The 16035-nt window shown below is 42.6% G+C and overlaps 1 protein-coding gene across 1 annotated transcript in view; it reads right to left on the reverse strand.

Moving 5' to 3' along the window:
- Nucleotides 1-16035, reverse strand: part of LOC142312750 (polycystin-1-like) — a 258417-nt gene that overhangs the window by 38449 nt on the left and 203933 nt on the right. Inside the window, exons 33-37 of the mRNA XM_075351738.1 lie at nt 15106-15335; nt 6933-7032; nt 4794-4993; nt 4425-4627; nt 3303-3494 (exon numbers count right to left, since the gene is read on the reverse strand). Of these exons, the coding sequence (XP_075207853.1) occupies nt 3303-3494; nt 4425-4627; nt 4794-4993; nt 6933-7032; nt 15106-15335 (925 nt within the window). The remainder of the gene's footprint in view (nt 1-3302; nt 3495-4424; nt 4628-4793; nt 4994-6932; nt 7033-15105; nt 15336-16035) is intronic.

Below are 16035 nucleotides of genomic sequence, written 5' to 3' on the forward strand. Positions count from 1 at the left end.
CGGAGCTGGTGGTCTCTTTGCAGTCAGCATTCAGTTTTAACTGGGCCTCTCCGTCCTTGAAATACCTGGGGATTTGTTTGGCGGCAGACGTTAAACAACTCTTTAGTTTAAATTATTTTCCCCTTTTGCGAACTATTAAAGAGGACTGCCAGAGGTGGTCCAGGGGTCTATTTACCTGGTTCGAGAGATGTGATATATTTAAAATGAATGTCCTTCCACGCTTTTATTTCTCTTTCAGGCTCTTTCGTTACGAATCCCCGGCTGTTTCTTTAAGGAGGTCGCGTCTTTACAAACTAAGTTTATTTGGGCCAATAAGCCAGCTAGGCTTTCTTACTCCCTGCTAAGCAGACACAAGAGATTGGGTGGATTGGGCATCACGGACTTGAATATATAATACTGGTCCTCTCTTCTGGTTAGGTGGACTGGTGTCGGCATGCCTCGTCAAAGCCCTGGGTGTTTGTGGAGCAGAGCTTTTCAAGCATCTATCTCCCGGCCACTCCTTGGCTCACAAAAAATCCCTCATCAACTTTGGGGTCCCACCCAACTATCAGTGCAACATTGGAGTGCTGTGCACAGCGGAATGTCTGAAGTTACCTGCTGCCTTTGCCATCATCACTCTCGTTTATAATAGGCTCCCCTGAGTTCCCTCTCGGCATCACAGACCTAGTCTTCAGATTTGGATTTTAAGTAATAGGTTCAGAGCTTGTTAGTTGGGGATTGGGAGCAAGTGACCTTCCTTGCCTGAACTTCAGGGTTGAGTGTTGCGTTGTTTGGGCCGCTGGGGGTGTGGAGATCCATGCAACTCAGGCACTTTCTTCTCTACCCACTTTGACTATTTCGCTGGCCCACCAACTGAGTTCGAAAAGGTTTGTCTGGGTGTGGGGGCCATGTGCCATTCTCTCTCTCTGGCCTATGCCATGATGGCCAACACAAAGGATACTCCTACCCCGGGATATCTACGACAGTAGGAGAGGGACCTTGGGACCACATTGTCAGATGAATTTATAGGGAAAATCCTGATCTTTGCCCATAAGACCTCAATTTGTTTAAGATTTTGTACACATCTTTTGGTTTTGCCCAGCCTTGCAGAGGTTCTGGTCGGATGTGGGGGAGTGATCAGATGGGTGACGGGTACGACTCAGGAGCTGGGTCCAGAATTGTACCTGTTGCAGCTGTCGGAGTCATCAGTCAAATCCTACAAGCATTCATTGTTACAATTTCTGGTGATGGCAGCTAGAGCATGCATCCCTTTGAAAAGGAAGTCTGACACCCCCCCCCCAATGTTGGCTCTGTAGGCCTCAAGGGTCAATGACTTCATGCGTTTCTGTGGTTGGAATTTAAATTCTCTGCGGAATATGATGCCCTGATCACTGGCAATTAGGATACTGTGGATGTTACACAACTGTGCTATCTTGGGTAGGGCTTCCTCCCCACCTTCCCCCTGGCCTTCCGTATATTTCCCCCCTTTGTTCTCCCTGGTCTCCCCCTCTATGCATGTTTGTGTCTCTCTCCTCTTTTCTTTGCTCTCCCTTTGCCACTGTTTCCCATTTCTTCTTCATAATTTTTACTTTCTCTCGTTTTATTAAAATTCAGGTTCAGACCTTTGCTGGTGGTAGGTTCGATGTACATGTGTGATTTATCTGAGAAAGGAGATGTGATCTCTGAAACGCGTCATAAAATCACGATTTAACCAGTACTGCTGACCATCTTGTTACGACAGTACAAGAGTCCACTTCTATTTGATCATTTGATGCTAACTCCTCGTACCTGCTGCAGCCGTAACTTACACTCTTTCAATAGCAGTTGTGACTATTTCACAACTGCATCAGGTGAGCACATCTGATATTTCCTACAAACGTTCTTTAACGTTAGTACCCTATTAGCGCCTTTTGTCTTTTCAGTTTCTTCACTTGCAGCCACCTAAAAAGACATTAGCCCACTCTCCGATGCTCAGCACTATGGGAAATGGTGCAGGGCAAAGGTTTTTTTCTGCAAACTGTAAGTTGAATCTGAAGTGTTTGAATTCGAGTGAAAATTCAAATTTCAGAAAATTCATCTAGAAGTGGATCATACATGAATCAATCTGGTCATCACTAGTTGAAGGAAATCTGTCACTAGATTTTTGCCAACTAATCTGAGAGCAGCATAATGTAAGACCTAGACCCTGATTACAGCAATGTTTCACTTACTGAGCTGCTTGCTGTAGTTTTAATATCACTGTTTTATAAGACACAGATTATCACTAGAGGACTACTTGGCTGGTTGCCGGGTTGTTCTATCCTGCCCCCAGCACTGCCTGACCAATGACAATGTACACAAAAAGCTGTCAATCAGTGGTGTGGGTTGGGTTATACAGAGCTCAGCATTCAGAGAACTGTCTGCAGCAGATAAAAAAGATTTTAATTAAAACTGCAACATCTGGTAATGTAAGTGACACATGCCTGAAATTAGGCTCTCTAGAAGTGCTGCTATCAGACAGAATAGCAAAAAGCTGATGACAGATATCTTTAAAAGGTACAGCAGACATTTTGCTATTTTAAATCTGTATTCTATTTTTCCTAACAACAAACCTCTTTAAAGAACAATCTAGTGTTTATAAAGGCTACCTGACCATCCCTTGAAAGCATTTAATTCTCCTTGGCATATCACAATTTATATAAATAACTTATTTTCATTAACTACATTATTCAGGTAATTAATCCTGCCACTTAGTGGCAGGATTAAAAATAATATCAATTTGTTCAACTAATGGCCTATAAAAAGGTGTCTAATGATCAAAGTGCCACACAAGAAACATCTCATAATGGGAAAAACCAGTGAGCTATCTCAAGACAGCAATAGTAACTCCCAAGCGAGGGCTGCTGAACAGAGCAAGGGCTGCATATTAAGTGCTAGTTGATATGTGCATAGTTAATCACAATATCATAGTTTAATAAAAGAGCATAGTTTGGTGTTTTCTTTACCAGTTTTACATTTTTTTCTCTGCTTTTATTTGTGTTGTTTATACCCAGGTAGTATGTAATTCATGTCATAAGCACTTGTAGAAATATATTTACTCAAAAAATTGGTGGGTGACATGTTCAATACTTATTTCTTCCGATCTACGCGCGTGCGTGTGTGCGCGCGCGTGTGTGTGTGTGTGTGCATGTGCGTGTGCGCGTGTGTGTGTGTGTGTGTGTATGTGTGTGTGTACCAACAACTGCTTTAAAATTATATTTAGATGAAAAAGTTTTCAGAATTTTTATGCTTTAAAAAACCAAAACACACTTCTAACTGTCTCAGTTATGGTCTGTGATTCTCACCCTGATCATGGTCTTCAATGCACGCACTCTCCTTGCTTCCTCTTTTGCCTGAAGAAGGCTGAAACCTCCCGGAGCTCGAACTTTACTACACTGGTCCAATATCTTCTTAACAAGTGGCTCCTCCACCAACCCCAGTCCTTCACTGAGAACTGGGGGGCAGCGTACAGCATAGTAAAGTGACAGCAACACAACCTGTAAGGTGCAAACACGTGATTATTTAAAGAACAAAAAACAAAAAAAATCAATTTTTTTAGGCTAGGGCTGAAAAGCTATAGTGGGCAAACTAGGCAGACTGAAAGATATTTTTTATGTAGCGTTCTTCATGATACAGAAATATGTATATCTAAGACAACAAAGAAAACTGAGACAGAATTTCTTTAAGTCCATGTGTGACGCCCCTGAGGCTTCAGTCTCCACGGGGTACTGCACCTCACTTAAGGTGCAATATTCACTCCGGGTAAGGAGGAGGTTATTCACTGGTGTTTATCACATTACATACAACATACAGCTTAGTAGCCAACCACTGGGACTTTCCACTCACTGGTCAGCACCTGGGGGGTGGAGCTACACACTGGGGATTCAGGTGACACACACTCAGACAGAACAGACACAGACAGGGAAGATGTGAGACACAGGAGAACACGGTCACTGAGGGCGGAGCTGATAGCTCCCTCAGGACTGGCGCAGACGGGGTGCGGAGGCCTAGGTTGGGGGGAACTCTATGTCCCTCTAGCAAATCCACCAGGCAGGGGATTCCAAGTCTCCTGGCCCACCACAAGTGCCCGGGGAAAAGCAGCACATAGAGCCAGGAGTTGTGATCACGATCCAGCCAATAACGGACTCGAGCTGAGTGCCATAAGGGATGGGAACAAAACCCAGGACATGGGTCTCTGTAGGACTACAAGTCCCAGGGATCCATCAAACACAGTGTAAGGAGGAAGGGCTCACAATCCACAGCAGCATGTCTGGCCTCTGACCTATCGGGGATCGGCTGAAGCCCATCACAGCGGGAACCAGCGCTCCAAGGGTGACGACCTTACAGTGAGTAAAGACTTTGAACTGCAGCGTCTGTGTCGTCTCATTTCTACCGGCGCCATCACCCCTGTTAGACAGTCTACTTACCCTAAGAGGTTCCAGTAGGATTAAAGATGCAAGCACTGCACACATGCAAGAAATAATCCATAATGAGAATCCATGTTCACCAAGTGATGAGATATAAAGTACGGTGACCGCAACACACCCAGCTATTATCATCAATGAAACTATGTAAAACGCCCACAGCATCCCCGAGGAGAAGACCCATCCAACAGGCTTCCAGCGAACACCTGAGTGCACAGAGATTTAGATATACAGTAATAAAATATGCAAAAAATAATAATATTTAGAGAACAGAATAAAAATTAAGATATCTTCCAATGCAATAAGCAATGGAAAAAATGGAAACCAACCCCTCATCTTTAGAATTATCTAGAAAGAAGAATGTACATTTACCAATACGTGTGTTAAATGATGAGGGGGACGCAGATGAAATATCCCAGCAGTCTTGGAGCTCAGAGTCATTACTGCTTCCATCAGAGACCATCAAGGAGGCAACGGATCCCCTCCTGGTTACATACTGGTCAGTATTAGACCAACGACGAGTCACATAGGAATGTGCATTCTCAGACATGTGGCTATAGCCACTTTCAGTACTGCAAAAAAAAAAAACAGCAGGTGATGAGAAAACAATACTTTTAATGACCATCTCTGGCCCACAGAAGGCAATATTGAATGAATTGTTCGAGCACAGTAAGAATTACAGTATGTGGCATGAGTTTATTCTACCATTGTACATTATCATAGTAAGGGAGCCTTTGGGAATTGGGAATACTGCAAAAGATATGATTTACTTTGCAAAGTACTTATATGGTGCTAGATGTGAGCAAATGGATTCAATGAGAATCAAATTAGTGTTCAATTTTAAGAATTCATTTATTCGGCAAATTTAAACAATTTACGATTTGCTTACGTGAATCATCTAAAAATTTACAGTTAAAAAGTTTTTATCAGCTGGAGAATCAACACATGACCTCGGGAGGGTTTCTCCATAATGCCTTGCAGCTATCAGATCACATAGTACAGCACATCATTCAGGAAGGACTATATTAACCTGTACATGTACAAAGGCAAAAGCAGGATATGCCGCCACCATTTTGTGGTGAATCTGAATAGCGAGTGGACGTCATCGTTCACAGCTTAGCTGTCATGGTCCATGCCTGTGTTGGCCGTGGCTGGACAGTGTTTGGTTTTCCAGTTCAGGGTTGCAGGTTATGTGAGGGGTTAATCCCATCCTGCCTCATTCTGGATGTCAGGACTCTATATCCTGGTGCTGCGCCTCTGGTCCAGTGCCAGTGATAGTTTATGCTTTGCAGCGTGTGTTGCTGGCTTCCGTGAGTTACCTGATCTGTTCTGCCTCTCTGCTACCTTGTTCTGCTTGTTCCCTTCTCCATCCGTTCTTCCATCCCATTCCTTGATTATCCGCTTCTGTCTGCCTTTACTCCTAGCCCTGTCTGTCTGACTCCGGCCTCGACCTGTTTGTCCTCCACCCTTGTATGTTTCTTGGACTTCCCGGCATCTAACCTGTATACTCCTTCCTGACTTTGGCTCCTCTCCCCCTTCTGTTGTATACGTGACTTCCCGTCTTTGGACCCTCAGCGATCACCTGACCATGATTTGATTATTCCTGTACTACTGACAAGACCTCCTGCTGCTGACCTGGCCTACTGCCTATTCTATTTCCCTCTTGTGGTTTGCCTGCTTACTGCACTCTGAAGCAACACTGCTTGTAGCTTCAGTGTCTCTCACAGTACAGCGTGACATTAGCCATAGAGATATGGATGCAGTCATAAAACACTGAAAAAACTGTACTGTTGGTCTGTGTGTGACAGCAATGAACAGGATTAGAGTCTGAAGATTAGCACAGGGCAACACACAATGAAAGATAATATTGTCATAGAGCAATTGGAGGCTATGGAGCACATTCGATTCTAATCAAATTTTCTTGGAAAATAAACAATTTTTTTTATCATTTCAAAAGATTTACTCATTTTTCTTAAGTTTATTGCTTGCGCGGTTTCCAGTTATAATGGAAACTAGAACACAGTGCCAAGTCTGACATACAACAGATATCATATGTACCCAATAGACCATGTTTTATAAAGGGCAGTTGTTTTTTTTTGTGGTGTCCAGAATTTTGACAGGAAGAGGAGTGTTTTATGCCATTAAATCTGATGGGATCTGAGTCAACATAGCTCAAAGGGAACCTGACAGCTGATACATGGACAGCACCCATAAGACATTGGCTGCATGATTCCAGCCATAGACATACTGTAGCATTTCAGTGAAGAACATAGTTTAAATGTCTCTGGGAACTGAGCATCATGGGAGATTAGTTGGACACACTGGTCCCTAGAGGCTTTAATAAGCATGAATCAGCTGTGATGTTCCATTTAATCCCTTGTTAAACATGTTCACATGTGAACCTAGATTACTTTTCACTGTAATGATCTGATAAAATTTAAAAAAATCCAACAATATTTATGCAAGTAGAAAAAGTTATAAAATTTGTACATATATGATTTGGTTAATTACCTGGGTGATCTTAGGTGTAGATGAGGTGAAAACCTGCCGCTATCTGACTCACTTGATTTCCATTCATGCGTTTGACCAACAGATTTGAGTAAATTCTCTTCTGAAAAAATATGAACAGCAAGATATTGATACTTCATACCTTATGTGCTTAACAGTTTTCTGACACCATGAACGTCTCCTCACTCACAAGCAAGGATTTGCATTCCTTGAGCTTGCTGCCTACAGCCCCGACCTAACTACACAAATTCCCAACACTGTTTTTGATATTTCCAGAAGCGTGAAACAGTGGGTGACATAAGTATCACATTATATTATATGCGCCGACCTACGCTTGCGCTTTAATATTTACTGGCAAGTTGTATGTTCTCTACGCATGGGCGCCCTATGACTCCAGATGTTCCTCCTGTATGCGGTCATCTCTTCTGCGCCCATGTACCCCGACCGCCGGTAACAAGTTATTGTAATTAATATTTCTTTATTTAAAACTCCTTGTCAGCAATACTTGTAGTTCCCCTGTGGAAGCTGTGACAAGTCCTAGAGTTGGACGAATAATCAAATACTCGGGTATGGATTCTTCGTGCCGAATAGTTTCTATTATTTGAGTACTCGTACTGAATGCAAGTCAATGGGAAACTCAAATAATTTTCTGGAGGACTTTGAAATTAGGTCTAGGAGGGCTGTAAAAATGCTGCAATGGATGGAAAAGTGCTGAAACTGAATGGGAACAGCATGGGGAAGATGACTGGATAGATATCTGACTCACAGTTAGGGTTTCTGGGAATAATGTTGTCAGAGTATTAAGGGGATTAAAACAGAAGAATTATACTGAGTTTGCACTCAGCTGTCACACTGCTTCCGGGTCCAATCATTAAAGTTCATGAATATGCACTGCTTCCTCCACCCACCCTCTGTAACACTGTCTGTGATTGGTTGCTGTCCTGCTTCCCCCACCCACCCTCTGTGCCAGCCTCTGTGATTGGTTGCCTTCACACTAGCTGTCTGGGTCAAGATGTGGAGTGTAAAAATAAATAAATAATTGGAAAAAATGGTGCATGGTGCCCCATATTTTGATACCCTGTGCCCAATAAAGCAGACACCTACAGGCTGCAGCCCCCAGCTGTGTGTGTTTCCTTGGCCATGTATGGAAATACGAGGGACCCCATGCATTTTTTTTTAAATTATTATTTAAATAAATATAAAAAAAAACATTGTGGTGTCGCCCCTGTTTTTGATACCCAGCCAAGATAAAGCAGGCAGCTGGGGATTGGTATTCTCAGGCTGGGGAGGTACATGTTTATTGGGCCTTCCCAGCCTACAAATAGCAGTCTGCAGCTGCCTCAAAAGTGGTGCTGAAGTGGTGGTAATCAGGGGTATAAGGGGTAAATGACCGCTGTGATTTGTCAAAAAATGACAGCTGTTATCAAGCCCAAAGGTTTAGTAATGGGGAGAGGTTTATGAGACCCCCATTACTAATCATGTAACTAAAAAGAAATAAACACAAAACACACAAAAAAAATCCTTTATTTAAAAAAAAAACCCTCTTTCTCAAATTTATTTACCCCCAAAACATCCTTGCAGGTCTAATGTAATCCACAGGAGGTCCCATAACGATCCCAGCTCTTCTACCTCCTGAGGTCGCAGTGCACGGTCACATTAGAAAACATGACTGATCTCTGTGGCATCCAGGACACAGTCATAGACCCGCAGCTGCGATTGGTGACATCACTGAGTTCACCTCAGGTAACAGCTGTCACAGCAGTTCCCACACTACCCCAGCTGTGAACTTAGGTGAACTTGAAATCAGTGACCTCACCTCAGGGGAAGTTATTGAACTGAATGCCACATTACTAGATTAGGCTATGTTCACACGTTCAGTATTTGGTTGCAGAAATTTCTGCACCAAATCTGCATCTCCTGGCAGAAAACTGCACTGATTCTGCATGCATTTTGATGTGGTTCCGGTGCGTTTTTTGCCAAGATCTGCATATTTGGTGCAGAAATGTCTGCAACCAAATACTCAATGTACACAGATCGCCTAATCCAGCATTAAGTTTAATGACTTCCCCTGAGGTGAGGTCACTGAGTTCAATTAATTCACATCCAGTAAGTTTACAGCTGGGGTACCAGCTGGGGTAACATGGAAACTCCAGCTGTGACCTCAGGTGAAGTCATTAACCTCAATGTTGGATTACCAGATTAGTTGCACACATTGAGTATTTGGCTGCAGACATTTCTGCACCAAATTTGCATCTCCTGGCAGAAAAATGCACCGATACTGCATGCATTTGGATGCGGATTTGCTGTGGTCCTTTGCCAGGAGCTGCAGATTTGTGCAGAAATGTCTGCAACCAAATACTAAATGTGCGTACATCACCTAATTCTGTAATCCGGCCTTGAATTCAATGTCTTCACCTGAGGTGAGGTCACTGAGCTCATAGAGTTCACCTCAAGTCAGTTCCCCTGAGGTCACAGCAGGGGTACTGTGGGACCCTCCAGCTGTAACATCAGGTGAACTCACTCATGTCACCGCTCTCATAACTGCAACTCTGTCAGTGTGTCCCTGATGCTGCAGTGATTGGTAGTTTTCTAATGTGACCATGCACTGTAACCTCAGATGTAGGAGCAGAGCTGGGATCATCGTGGGACCTCGTGTCTATTACATCGGACCTGCAGGGGTGTTTTGGGGGTTAATAGATTGGAGGAAGAGGGTGGGATTTGGAGGTTTTATAAAATAAAGGATTTTTCTCTGTTTTGTGTTTATTTATTTTGACTTACAGGGTTAGTAATGGGGGGGGTTCATAGACCTCTCCCCATTACTAATCTCGGGCTTGATAACAGCTGTGATTTTTTAGGACAATTTACAGCGGTCATTAACCCCCATATTACACAGATTGCCACCGCTCCAGGGCAATCGGGACGGTAAAGGGCCAGAATTGGTGCATCTAATGGATGCGCCAATTCGGAGCACCTGCAGGCTGCTACTTGTAGACTTAAGTATGCCCAATAACCATGGACCTACCGAGCCTGAGAATACAAGCACCTAGTTGTCCACCTTTCTTGGCTGTATATCAAAATTTGGGGGAAGGATCTCACAACAGTTTTTTTATTATTATTTATTTAAATAATAAAAAAAATGCATGGGTTCTATCGTATTTTGATGAACAGACAAAATAATGCACACAGCTGGGGGCTGCAGCCTGTAGCTGTCTGCTTTATCTTCGCTGGGTATCAAAATATAGGTGACCGTGCGCCATTTTTTTAAAATTATTTATTTATTTTTACACTTCACTTTGGAGACCCAGACAGCTAAAGTGAGGACAACCAATCACAGAAGTTAGCACAGAAGGTGGGCGGGGGAAGCAGGACTGCAATTAATCACAGACACTGTTACAGAGGGTGGGCAGGAGAAGCAGTGCATATTCATGAACTTTAATGATCGAACCAGAAAGCAATGTTACTGCAGTGAGGAAACTCCGTAAGTATAATTCTCCTGCTTTAAAGACTGCACGTCTTTATTTCTATTTCACTGCACCTCCCAATCACAGTAATGACAGTAGCAAAGATGGTGACACATTACTGTGATTAATAAGAAAAAACACTGACAGTACTGTGATTGGCAGCCAACTCAGCATGTTTAGTGGCTGAAAATTGGGCGACAAACATGTGGGGAGGGGATTTCGGGAAACTTACGAGGCCTAAATGCTCGTTTAGTAACAGATATTGCGAATACCTTAATATTCGTGCGAGTAACAAATAGTACCGAGCATATTAGCTCATCACTAGTGACGACATGACACATCCTGGACGTGTGTGGATTGTACGTTTGTTGTCCTGACATCCATGCCCAACATCTCGTCTACCATAATGCGGACATTGTACTAACCACTTATACTTTAGTGTGTACATTCCTCCCTTCAAGCTACTATTGATAGAGGGACTCTTTCATTTCTGTCTATTTGGATGTGATTTCTGATCTGACAGTCTAGTTTTCTATTCAGTACTATTTGTATTGCCATATTATTATTTATTTAGTACTGTTATATTTTTATATATATATATATATATATATATATAATATATATATATATATATATACCGTATATATCAGACTTTAGTGCACATTGTCATCAACATCATTATATTTTTATTCATTGATGTTGTTACCATGTGGCACTACAGTTTTCCATTTATGCAACATTTGCATTCCACTTGTGCACTATACAAGTAACATTTATGGGCACACTTTGTGTCATGGATGATGGTAAGTGTTTTTAATGTTTTTTTGAGCATCTTTTGCATTATTCAATAAATTCCTACTATTTAGGTGTGCACATCGTTAGTGTATTTACTTCTCTCCATGGCCATAAATATTGAACACAACATCAATTTTCTAAGTAAATATATTTCGAAAGGTGTTATTGATACGTATTTTTCACCAGATGTCAGCAACAACCCATCCAGTCCACATAGGCAAAGAAATGAAACCATAGTTGTCCATACATTTAGGGATGTGTAATAATGAGAAATGACACGAGGGGAAAGTATTGAACACACTTTCAAAAAATTAATTAATAATTTGTACAAAAGCCTTTGTTGGTGATGACAGATTCAAGACGCCTCCTGTATGGAGAAACTAGTCACATGCTTTGCTCAGGTGTGATTTTGGTCCATTCTTCCACACAAACACTCTTCAAATCTTGAAGGTTCCTTGGGCTCCTTCTAATAACTATAAGGGCACAAACACATCAGCGGTATTCTGCCGCACTGCCGGATCCGGCATAAGGGCAATACAGTACAATACAGTTCACAGACAGTGCGGCAAGCCCCGGTCACATGCTCCGGTCACATGACCGCATGTGCCCGGAGCTTGAAAGTGAACTTTAATGTACTGTACTGTCCTTGTGCCGGATCTGCGAGTGCGGCAGGAAAACGCTGATGTGAAACCAGCGTAAGCTTTAACTAAAATCAGACAGATAGAATGACCAATTAAATAGTACAGTATGGAATAGTGCTGGCTTCTTTGTCTATTTTTTTTTTGGCAGGTGGTTAGCCTCCATCAGGCCGTGCACCCTATTTTGGTCATTCTATCTGTCTGATTTTGGCGAGTGGAGGCTGTTCACACTCAGCCATCAGCCCTGCCTTCCAGGCTATTTGATCCGAGCAGCACTTACCTGAGCCTGCCCCGCCCACAGCCATGATTCAGTCATGGGTACGGGACTGAAAAGACATCAGGTAGGTGCTGTTTGGAATCAAGGATTAGTTCTGCTTTTAATGTGTCAAGCCGCATGGCACCCATTGATCACAATGAAATGTGTTAGCGTAGGACTGCCCCACGGAGATTTGCCTTGGCGAGGCGGGGTGGCTCAAAGGATTGCAATTTTTTGCCAAAAATCTCCATTTATTAAATAGTACAGTATGGAATAGTGCTGGCTTCTTTTTCTATTAGGATTGCTTTCTAATTACTGATAGATTTCAGCTGGTGTAATGACTTTGCATGGCTGTTTGCATCTCTTTCTGCATGTATTCAATACTTTTTCTCTCTGACATTTCTTATCATTACACTTTTTATGTACGGACATGTATGGTTTGATTTCTTTGCTTGTGTTGATTGGATGGGTTGTTACCAACATCTGGTGATGATTTCATGGCAATAGCTCCTTTAGATGTATACTTACTTAGAAAATTGATAACGTGATCAATATATATTTCACCCCCTGTCTCATAACTAACATCCATAGCCCTGAACTAACAAAATACACAAAACAGTCTTTTATTTTGCATCACTGCTATCATACTTGATGACTTCACAGGGGCTAAACTGAAGGCTAATCCAACCACTCCACCTATAAGGCTATGTTCACACATTGCGTTTTTTACCCGCATTTTTGGTGCGTTTTTGCTGCAGAAATTTCTTGAGAAATTCTTGTAACCTTTCCTGCAGACATTCCCCAGCAAAACCTATGGCAAAAAAAAATTATCTGTGTGCACACTGCGTTTTTTCTTAAGGAAATTCTTTTGGTAGATTTTCTTAAGAAAATGAATGAGCATGTCACTTCTTTTCTGCAGCTAACTGCGTTATTCACTCCATTGACTGTAAAGTAATCATCAGGACTATTTTTCCAATGTCTTTTGTGTAGGATCGGATGGCACATAGAAGCACTTCCATGTGCATCCGATCCTACAAAAAACACATTTAAAATGCCGTATGTCCGCTCCGTTATTATGGAACATGTCCTATTCTGTTCCATGATAACGGACCGTGACTCAATACAAGTCAATGGGCCCGCAAAATCCCCGGAAGCCGCACGGAAGCACTTCCGTGTGACCTCTGTCAGGTGCCCGTGAAGTCTGTGTCCCGCTCCAGCCCTGAGGCTGCCCGCACTGCAGTGTCTGTGTCTGCCCGCACTGCTGTGTCAGTGTATGCCCGCACTGCAGTTTCAGCAGCTTCTCACACTGCAGTGCGAGCAGCCGCTGGGATGATGAGTGCTGCTGTCAGGAGGTTAGATGAGATCATTACCTGCTGTGACGATCTCCTGCTCTCCTGACGTCAGCGCTGTCACTGCCTTCTATGCCCGTCTCGCGGACGGCCCGAGACTGTCACTAGCGGTGACGTCACGGGCTCTCGCGATATTGCTGAGAACGCGGCGGGCATAGAAGTCAGCACTGACGTCAGGAGTGCAGGAGATCGTCACAGCAGGTAATGATCTCATCTAACCTCCTGACAGCAGCGCTCGTCATCCCCTGCAGTGACCTGGGCTGACCCATTGATGTTAGCTTAGGTCACTGCACTGCTCTCCCAGCCAATGGGGAACATTCTGTTCTTCATTGACTGGGACAGTGAATATGGTATGGATCTTCGTGGGACCCCCTTTTTGAATTACGCCGAACCCAGATTTGATTGTTCTTTTCAATAAATTGGTGAAAGAGGGAATGTTTTGGGGAGTGTTTTTTCAAATAAAACTTTTTTTGTTGTCCATTTTTTTTTTTTATTAATGACTGGGTTACTGATGTCGGGTATCTGATAGACGCGTGACATCACTAACCCCAGGGCTTGATGCCAGGTGAAATTACATATCTGGCATCAACCCCATATATTACCCCGTTTGCCACTGCACCAGGGCAATGGGATGAGTTGGGGCAAAGCGCCAGGATTGGCACATCCAATGGATGCGCCACTTTTGGGGCAGCTGTGGCCTACTATTTTTAGGCTGGGTAGTGAGAATACCAGACCACAGCTGTCCGCTTTACCTTGGCTGGTGATCTAATTTGGGGGGGACCCCACGTTTTTTGTTTTAAATTATTTATTTAATTTAAAATAACAGCGTGGGGTGCCCTCTGTTTTGGATTACCAGCCAAGGTGAAGCTGCCAGCTGTGGTCTGCAGGCTGCAGCCATCTGCTTTACCCTAGCTGGCTACAAAAGATAGGGGGGACCCCACGTAGTTTTTTTTTTAATTGTTTATTTTTTGGCTAAATATAAGGCTAAGCACCCTTTAGTGCCACATGAAAGTCACAAAAGGGTGCCAGCTTAGAATATGCAGGAGAGTGGGACATTATATAGGTCTTTCTCATCTATTATCTATCTATCTATTTATTCATCTATCCATCTTTCTATCTATCTATCCATTATCTATCTATTATCTAGATTATTTATTGCTGTAAAAGCATTAAAAAGCACAGGGACCAACCTGAAAAAAAACGCACCAAAAACGCACCTGCGTTATTGGTGCGTTTTTTTAAAGCAGGTGCGCTAATCCTTCACTCTCGAAAAATTTCTTAAGAAATTTCTTAAGAAAAATAATTTTTCTAGTGTGAACATAGCCTAACACAACTGCAGTTGAATCTCTCACAGCCGGCTCCTCTGAGGTTCCCCCTTTGTCAGGACCTTTCTTTCCAAAGTGCTCTATTTCTCTGGCATAGCTCTCTGTACAATTCTTAGCACAGGGGACCACTGTTCCCCATTTGGTCTCAGCCATTACTTAACTCACTTCTTTTCAGCACTTTTTATGCCTTTTGCTATTATAGGGACATTAAATGGCTGCAGTTAATAATATGGTAACACAGTCAATATGGGGATTGCAGAAATAAATCAACTGGGACTAACAAGGAACGCACATGGTCGCATTGTTAAGATCAAATTTATCCCCATTTAAAATTTTAGTAACATAATACCACCTGAAAGTGTGAAGTGAGGACTGCAATTGGACCCATCTGTCAGGAATAGTGGGTCGTCACCAGAACTGCCGGAGGATTGTATGCCAGGAAGATCATCCCACTTCTCTTGGCACAAAAGTTGCATGAAGCTAAATCTCGACTCCAATGTAATATCACATCGTGCATCAGACAAGCTATCACAAGAGGACGTCCGGAATGGCTCTGAGCTGGTGAGAAGAGGTACATATTTCCTTAAATAAGAAGAACAATATTAGTTTTTTTTATTACCTTAAAAGGGAACCTGTCACCTACAAAACTATTATTTACCTGCAACTTGCAGGTAAATAGATTTTCATGCATGATCAGCTCATCATGTACTGGAACAGTAGCTATGGGGAGAAAATTAAATTATATTCTCCCTGCAGCTGCTTGGCCCCAGAAATCATAGATGGGCAGAAGGCTGTAAAGGCCCTGTCACACAGAGAGATAAATCTGTGGTAGATCTGTGGTAGATCTGTGGTAGATCTGTGGTTGCAGTGAAATTGTGGACAATTAGGGCCAGGTTTGTGGCTGTGTACAAATGGAACAATATGTCCATGATTTCACTGCAACCTCAGATCTGCCAAAGATTTATCTCTGTGTGTAACAGGGCCTTTAGGCTTTTTATCTGCGTTTCCGCAGCATTTTGAACTGCAACGTTTTAATGCCAAAATGCATGCATTTTGATTTTCAAGCAAAGTCTATGGGAAATGGGGATTTCTTGTGCGCACAATGCTGTTAAAAATGCAGCGTTTAATTTGCATATTTTTGGGCAAAAACTCAGCATTTAAAGAAGCAGCATGTCAATTGTTTTTGCCATTTGGGCTGCGTTTTGCTAACATTGAAGTCAATGAAAAGTTGCAAAACGCAAGCAACATCAAAATTCTTGCCTTCTAAATGCTTTTTTGATGC

Source organism: Anomaloglossus baeobatrachus, chromosome 5, assembly GCF_048569485.1.
Source record: "Anomaloglossus baeobatrachus isolate aAnoBae1 chromosome 5, aAnoBae1.hap1, whole genome shotgun sequence".
NCBI classification, from domain to species: domain Eukaryota; kingdom Metazoa; phylum Chordata; class Amphibia; order Anura; family Aromobatidae; genus Anomaloglossus; species Anomaloglossus baeobatrachus.